Source organism: Morone saxatilis, unplaced genomic scaffold (assembly GCF_004916995.1).
Source record: "Morone saxatilis isolate NCDOM2014 unplaced genomic scaffold, NCSU_SB_2.0 Contig5, whole genome shotgun sequence".
NCBI lineage: Eukaryota > Metazoa > Chordata > Actinopteri > Moronidae > Morone > Morone saxatilis.
Window position 1 is genome coordinate 21,098,687 of NW_023340095.1, and position 9,164 is coordinate 21,107,850.

General features: G+C 37.8%; 1 protein-coding gene across 1 annotated transcript in view; it reads right to left on the minus strand.

Moving 5' to 3' along the window:
• The window catches only part of hacd2 (3-hydroxyacyl-CoA dehydratase 2), a gene marked incomplete at its 5' end in the record, with an annotated part of 8,490 nt that extends 1,415 nt beyond the window's left edge, over positions 1–7,075 (minus strand). The window contains 5 exon segments of the mRNA XM_035676275.1: positions 696–874; positions 2,975–3,096; positions 3,692–3,780; positions 5,981–5,999; positions 6,958–7,075. Of these exon segments, the coding sequence (XP_035532168.1) occupies positions 696–874; positions 2,975–3,096; positions 3,692–3,780; positions 5,981–5,999; positions 6,958–7,075 (527 nt within the window).
• Positions 7,076–9,164: the final 2,089 nt, after the last annotated feature.

Sequence of the window (9,164 nt, forward strand, 5' to 3'; positions counted from 1 at the left end):
CAAAATAAAGGCAGGTTGAGTTCAGTGATTGAAGCAAATCCGGCTATTATATAAAGTTTTACGGTAATATAGTCCAGCACAACACCACCTTTAACTCTGAAACCTCTATAGAAATGTATTGCATTTACCAAAGAAAAATTATAAATACAAATAATTTTCTCATAATTATAAAAAACTATTACTTAATAATTATGTGATAGACCGTCTTGTAATCATATCTCATCTCCACCTGATTTAATTCTCTAATGGATTTATGATTTCAGTTTATGAACGTACAAATACAAGGGGAAAAAGAGAGGCTGCGTGAAGATAACGGAAAGTTCCAGTAGATTTTCAGTCAGAATTTGAAAGTGCAGACACACTCTTCACACACACGGTTGCGTATGCCGGCAACTACAGTAACTAACGTCTGCACAGTCTGAACATTCTGGGCACATTTAAGCATACACAGACTGCAGTCAAATTCGTGTGAATCACAAAAGGTAAAAACTCCCTTGGAGTTCAGTCTAAATATAGCTGGAGGCTAATAATATGTGATAAGGAAGGTGTCTCCAGTTTTCTATTCTTTGGTAAATGCAATGGACTTCTCTATATTTGTGATTTAAAGCAAATTCTTACAGGAAGAATAATATTTTAAATGCCTGTTGGTTGTCACGACAAAAGAGGAAAAAAGTCAAATCTGCATGTCGACTTACGGGGAATGTAGGAGATCATGATGAGGATGAGGAAGGTGTAGTAGTCAAAAGAAAAGTTGTACTTGTTGGGGAGAGTGACAGAGTACAGGCCTGTCTTCTGCACATACGGCAGCGCTGCATAGATAGTCAGCAGTTCCCCAGTCACTCCCATGGGATACAGCACAAAAAAGAAGGTGTACCTGCAGCAGAGGGGTTTGTGAAAGAGAAGGTAGGAGAGAGAAATAATAAATCACACATCTTCATTATTTATTGTTTCTGCAACGTGAGGGGAGGACAGGTGGTATAGCTGCGATAAAAACTCAAAGAAATATGATGTGGCTTTGGATTTTTACTTCAACATACACTTGCTAAAAAAAAATGTAGGTGAAGAACACGGTGCAGTAAAGGCACAACCAAACGATGAAGAAAGTGGTCTAAAAAAAGGCACTTTGTCCAGAGTTTGGACATGACTCGGATTTTAAAAAGATGTACGTACAACTGAAGAGAATAAAAAGCTGTTGCCAGAGGCAGCAATACCAGAGACATTTTTCATCTCTTCAAGAAAGAGTGGAGGAGTAAGAGGAATGTTTGAGAATGTGCTCAGACTCTGACACAAGTAATTCAAATAGGCAATGATATAAATAAATCATTAACCTTAAAAGAAAAGAGAGCCATGGAAGGACATGTAAAACACCAGAAAGATGAATTTAGTTCCAACTGTTGGCTGAGACACTTTAAAGTAATAGTTAAAAGGCTGCATTCACAGTATTAAATTAAAAGTGGAGTAATCAGCCGACAGAACTTATACACCATGATATACATTATTACTTCCAAAAACAAAATATACTGTATAAATATTAGCCTTTAACATGTGCTGAAAATTTCACTGCCTCTGTATGCTTCTAAATTTCTAACCATAAAACTGTTAAGGGATCGGCCTTTTGAGGAGAAAGAGGAGAAAGCTCACAATTACATAGGAGAGATACACTGAACTCCTTTTCTTTTACAGAGAGAAAACAAAACGTCAGAACCCAGCGACTGTCCTCTCTGATCCCTCGCTGAATTTTCCACCGATGCACGACCAATTCTTTTCTGCCTCTCAGGGTGCAACTCAAAGTGAAAGTCGAATACCAATATAGCGATGGTGTCATTTGCTACCTAGCAACAAAGGCCGCGGGGAGGGAGGCACTAAACAACTGTTGCCTTGGTTGAAGATGCAGCTGAATCCCATTGGGCAGAGGGAGACTTCTATGGTGGGAACAGTACTACAGATTTTCTGTAGATTATATGATTATTTCTTTTATAACTAATCATTGTTGGGAGTAAGGCCTTTAAAGAGAAATGTGTTGCTGGGATAACTTTTCCTGTGTCTCATAAAGCTCCTTAATCTGTTTTAGGGTTTCAAGTAGGTACTGTAAATACTAGCATTAAAAAAATGACCTTTTGCTAAATGTAATTTGAAAAAATAATGTATAATTTACAATGACTTTTTTCCTGAAACAAGCCAAAAATGTAACAAAAGAAATCACTATAATATTCCAAATAATTATCCTTGAATTTCCCATATTATTGACAGTCGTGTATGATGCTTGTGAAAATGCGGTCACAATTTTCTTTTCTTCATTTCTAGCTTTGTTTGACCGACCGGCAAACGTTATTAAAGACCTAAAGTTTGTCAGTTTCATATGATATAAAAGTGAGATGTCGCAAATGCTCACATTTGAATGGAACCAGTGAACGTTTGCTATTTTTGCTTGATAAATTAATAATGATGAACTACAGAGCATGAACACATGGTAAACCAGCCTTCCTCAAAAACACCATGTTGTCTTAACATCTGCATGAGAATTTTGCCAAATAAATTACAGTATGCAGCTGAAACGATTAGTTGGATCGACATAAGAAATAATCAGCAGCTACTTTGCTAATCGATTGAAAATGCCAAACAATCTCAAATCGGAGGATTTCCCACTTTTCTTTGTCATGCTGCATTTTAAATTGAATATCTGGGTGTTTGGACAAAACTAGTAATAAGAAGATGCTACCTTGGGCTCGAGATAATTTTTATGGGCATTTTCACAACTTTTTGACTTTTTTTTTTTTTTTTTTTTTTTTTTTTTTTACAACTTGACATTTTCCAATACTCAGTCTAACTGATGTAATTAATCCAGTATGCAACAAGTATTGACAGCTCTTATCAAGAGACATCATTTTCAAAGTTCGTCCATTTTTTCAGTGTGTAGTGTAGTTAGATACGAGTGTCTCCTGCTCTGACACCGCTCTCGGGTAGATTTCCCTACCTTGCCCATTTGATGAGGAATGGCAGGTGATTGAGCAGGCTGAAGGTGTAGAAAGAGTAGCGGATGATCTCTGTGACGGTCCAGGCTGTGACAAACAGCAGCACGCTGTCCTCACTCTGCACCTGCAGAAACACACACAGGGGATGATAGGAGGAGGACAGGGAGCGGACGGGCTTGCATCATACTGCGGGAGTTACTCTGCTGTAGGTAATCTAGACTTTTTAATGCAGAACCATGCTGTTTGTTTCAGATGCTCAGAGATCAGACCACACCGCAGGCAGATGGTCACTATCCTCAGATGTTAGGTTAAAACTGATGCAAATATGTTAAAAAGAAGAGCACACTTCTTATCACACAGTAACACTTTAAATACAGTTTCCACATACATTGAAAAAGGGAAAGAGAGAACAGCTTGAGAAAAATGTCAGTGCAGCATCGTACAATAGACACACAAAGGAACTACACACATTACTCACTACATTATAATTCAACAGATTCATTCCTGCAAGCCTACGGCAAGACCATCTGACGTTACTTACACAATTACTCCTCTCTGATCTAGTAAGAGGGCAAACAGTACAGTACATCAGCTGGTCACTTTTGAACATGAGTCCACGTTTACATTTACATTTGTGTGTCATTCATACCAAGTCCATTACAGACCATTTTACACATACACACTGATTTTATGTGTTTAAGTTAGAAAACTCAACTTACCTCCCTGACGCTGTGTGTGACGGCCCAGGTGAGGAAAACCCGGGACATGACCTGGAATCCGGTCAGGACTACAGAGGACGGTACAATTCCTAGAATATGAAACAAAGTATTATTCACTGTGAACACACATGAATTAGAATATACTGTATTTGTGTGTGAATTACCTCACTGGCATGGTTCATTTTAAAGGAATCTTTTCTGTTTTATTCAGGACATTGTCAACAAACCTACTGACTGGTGGTTTCTCTTCTCGCAAAATTTAATTAACAGTTAGATTGGTCTATTTGAACAATTATACCAATTCATTTAGATGCTGATGCATCTTCTTCAGATGCTTGGCAAAACAAACAACAGACAGAACATTAATCTTTTGATAATGAATTAATCTTGGTTTATCAAACAAAAACTCCCTACATTCCCTGATTCCAGCTTCTCAAGAGTGAGGATTTGCTGCTTTATAGCCCAGTTTAGTTAAGAGCTTCAACGATTAGTTGATTCATCAATTAGTTGTTGACTATTAAATTATCATTATCCAAACTTTCGGGTTTCTTTAGTCCTCTATGACAGTAAACTGAATGCCTCTGGGCTGTGGACAAAACGTGACATTTGAGAATGTCAGCTTGGGTGGGGTTTGTTTTCTGGGTCTAATTTCCTGTGCTTTCAGTTGCTGATTTGATGTTTTTTCTTTTGCTTTAGGAAACCAGCTTAAGCATCATTACATGTTATATCAAATGGAAAATTGGTCCGAAAAGCAATGGTTGTCATGTGGAATGGAGTGCTTGACAGAATCTGTAAATTAAAGTATTTTGGACAATGGTTTGTCCAAAATACTAAGTAATACAATACTAAGACATGTTGATAGCAAATGTTTGCTCAGAGACTGTAAGCTGTCAAATATACACAAAAAAGGCTTGGAACAAATATTGACGCAGTGTCTTCAACTGGCCAGTAGAGAGGAACCTAAAGCTGTTTGTGTGTGTGTGTGTGTGTTTGCTCAGAGTGGACAGCAGCTGCAGGGAGCCTAGGTAATCTTCCATTAATCCTAGATAATGAAGGGAATGGACTGGGAACCGCAGCGAGGCGGCCAGGCGAGAACCGGTCTTTCCTCACACATTAACACCACGAGAGCCAACGGTTTCTCTGTTCTCTCTTTGGCAAACACTTCAAATATGAAAAGCTTCTGTTTGTCTGTGCACATTTACATCTGAGATACAAATGCAATGTGACAAGCAAGCGACAATGTAACCAGACAAAATCATTTAATATATAAAGCTTCTGCTATCTGACTTCTGTTTACTAATAACAACATACCTATAATGCCATCACTGAGGTTGTCATTCACATACCAAATGACAGCTGGAGATCTATGATTCTGTTGAGTTTGGTCAAAATTGTACTTTGAGATCCATACAGTTTTAGTGTATCAGCTTTAGTGGCATCTAGTGGTGTATTTGCAGATTGCAACTCCCTCATAAAGGAGAAACTACAGTGGCCATGAAACAGGTCAAATATGCAAACAGCCATTATACACAAATAAACACATGCCTATAAATATTATTTTCCATTTCTGCCAATAGACGCTCCAAAATGTTACACGCTGGACCTTTAAAGGAACTTCTGACCATCAATTATTTACAAAACTTAAAGGAAAAACTAAAAAAAAGTGCCTCTTCAGGGTGTTTTGTTACCACCAGCCTTCAGAACAGCTTCGGTGCTTCTTAGTATAGATTCTACAAGTCTATGTCAGTCAGCTGGAGGGGTGATTTAATGATGCGGTGGTCGGGAATATAATCTAAGACCTTTGAAATACTGTTTATGCTACATTGGGTCTACACACACGTAGAGTGTGAAAATGGTTTTGGTTAGGGTCTGGTGACTGTAAAGGCCGTAGCATATGATTCACATCATTTGAATAATTACCAAACCGTTCAGTGAGCCCTTTTTGTGAGTTTTTTTTCCTTGTATGTCTACTTTGATTTGATTTAGTTATAACTTCAGTTCAGATCTTCACTTAAAATGATGACTAGTCAAAGTATACTTAATTTGTGTTGTGTACGTGTCACATAATCAAAACTTTATTGTAGATATTTTTAGAATAGTGATCTCATACCAGTTAATGTCTTAGTACTTAAAACTTAATTGACAAAATGTAATTACAGATTTTTTAAATGAACAATCTGCCAAGTCAAACTGTAATGAGAGATACAGTACACACTAATAAATGGTACTCTCTCTGATGTTTCACTGCTAACAGAGAGCAGTGAGGGTGGAGGCTGAAGAGAGACTCACCTACAGCACAGTGCAATATCTGTGAAAGGAGAGGAGAACAAACAATTATTCTTTTGTTTTTATTTTACATTTTTAATATTATTATTATTGTGATTGATGTGCCAGTATAATATAATATTTATAGGACATACCTAAAAGGATGTTTAATGTGTACAACTCTATAATACAAAAACTGATGTATTATTTCAAATTGAATTCTCATGCATGACATTCTAACAAGCTTGACAACTAAATCCCATAGTGCCTGTAGTGTTCAGTGTGTGCACAGATGATTTCATGAATGGAAGATACAGCTGTTAAACAAAGCTATGTGTCCTATCACTGCTACAGTGTGTCTGGACAGTATCACTGAAACACCTCATGCTGCTTATCTCTGCACTATACACGTGAGTGTAGTGTTTGTGTGTGTGTGTGTGTGTGTGTGTGTGTGTGTGTGTATAGGAAGGAACTACACAATTCTCTTTACCTAGTTTTGAAGCAGAAGGAGACTTCATTTATCTCTGTAATTTTATTAGTTGGAAATCTTACAAACAGTTATTAAGATATAAAGCTATTTATTTGGTTTTAAGTGCCTTTAACACAGAGTGGCCTGGTATGTTAGGCTATCATGCTGATATGTTTAAGAGGACATACCAAACACTGTACAGCCCTAAGAAAAGATCTGTTCCACTGCAGACCTGAATCCAGACCTGAATCCAAGACTCAGTCCAAGACTGCTAGGACAACTAACAGATGATCTATAATCACCTGCAGTGCTGTTAATCATGAAATAAAATACTGTAATAAAAGCTGAAAGCATTATTAATGGAGTATTCAAACTAAAGCTAATTGTTACATGCCTAATATCTGTATGTATAAATTAGATGTTGTGCACTGAAATATTGCCACATTATATATGGGATACACATTGTATTTAATCAAATATAGAATGGAATTTGATTTTGTCAGTACTACCCAGGCCTTTGTGCTTATCTCACCTCCAGAATAGCTCCAGTCTGAAAGAACTTCAGGGGCTTCTCTATGGAGTAGTACAGCCCGTGGTAGCTTCCTCTGGCCAGGTAAGCTCTGACCAGACCCACAGCTATCACCAGCCACCTGGAGAGCAGAGGGGAGAAAAAAACATCAATGTATTGTCACTGCAAAAAATTGAATTGTCACCAAACAATCTAATCATGGAAATGGAAATCTGTGTCAGACTTGTGTGCGGTTTCTGCTTTGAATAGAGGATTCTGGAGTGAACCGAAGTGAAGTAAATGTCTGAAAATGCAGCCTTAAAACATCTGCTGCTGTGATTATTGTCTGCAAGGCAACTTATTTTTGCGTATCTGCCGACATGTGTGCATTTCTGTGCATTTATGTTTACTCATGCTGATATATATTGCCATCATTTCTCTAAACATTAACTTAAGTTACACAAACTTATTACCTAGATTAGAAGTTTAATTTTGGTGTAAATATTAAACAGACTCATTATGGATGGATAACTGTTGCCTGATAAGGGTTTCAGCACATTCAATCAAAAAACATTACAGTAGTGCAATGGAATGCATTACACCATGCAGAATTAGCCTGTCTGAGGTCAAAGGTCAGCTGCAGGACAGAGTGTGTGGAGGCATGAGGTGGAGCAGGGCGGAAGTTTCAGTTCACACTTTGGTTTCATATAGTGAAGAAAGTGATTTGTATTTATAAGGCCTCAATCTCAGTCAGGGGCAGTGATGCATGTCAATACCAGGGCAGACACTGAGCCTGCTTCACTATGGCAGCGTCTAACCGCAGACACTGCACTAGAACAGCAAGTACGCAGATCGGCGACACCCCAACGTGTGCTCAGAACAAGGCAAGCAGTGTAAAGGCCATCGACAAATACACAATGTGGCCTAACTGGTTGGAGCAGCAAGCAAACAACTGCCACCATTCAATTGTGAAACAGCCTAAAAAACACTGCAATAAATGATTTCTCAGTATCTGGGCTGGGAAATGGAGGTTATAAAATGGGTGTCCAATATCAACTGTAATAATTAAAACTGCAGTTCAATGAAATCCATCAGAAAGGTTATTTCTAGATGACTTTTGATGATGCAAATAATCTCTGTATAAAGTTACAACTAAAAACCAAGAGAATCCTTCAGAAACCCATTCAAATCCTTGCCTGCTGTCTATTTATTTCAGAAACTTTAACTTCTTTTCAATTTTTGATATAAATGTTTTCATTTTACTAACCTGATCATCTCATGTCTTAGTTTCAAACAAATTCACTTATTTAATGTCCAAACATCCCGCCAGCTATTGTCAGTAACAAGCAGAGCTGCAACTATCATTTATTTTCATCATTGATCAGTCTGTTGATTCATTTCCGAGAAAATTGTTTAGTTAAACAAATGTTTTGGGGGTTTTTTTAAAGTGAAAAATTCCCATCAGAAGTTCTGGAAGACCAAGATGTCATCCTCACATATGTTGTTTCGTCTGACGTCATGAACTAAAATATTTTCTACATAAAATAATATAGTAAATCATTATTTTAATAAAAGAATAAAACACAGCACATATTTGAGGAATCTGCAAATATGACATTTGTGCTTTTGCTCAATTAATCCATAATGAACCCAGAAGATTCAGAACAACTAACAACCTATTAATGATTTACTCCTGACTAGATTTATTATTGGTTAAAATTACAGAGCATGTTTAACTTTTGTTCAATAACTTGGCTATGTTGCAACCGATGGTTATAACCTAACCATATGTCTCAGGGAGAGGCCCTTCTGTACATTATCTGTCATTGTTGTTGTTATTCCTTTGATTTTAACTTGTGTAATGAACAAAACTCGAATCCAGTCGTTGCCCTGCAAGAACAATGTGACAATGCATGATGAAGCCCCACACTTTGTGCAGACAATAAACCATCTGTCTTAATATTTCTGTATAGTCCGTGGCGGCAGACGTCAGTGTGCCCGCCAGGTGGTTGTCTGTTGCCCTAACGTTAATCTGTAGAAACCGTCGGACGGCGAGGATCAAACTCAAAGTTACTCCCCAACACAGCGGGCTAGCAGCGGGTCAGTAATAACTCCACACCATGTGCAAACTAATGCTCCAGAAATAACGCTGTAGCATTACAACAGGGGACCCTTGCTCCCATTATTCAGTCCTGTCCTGGTCATCAGCACACACACACACAAATACACAC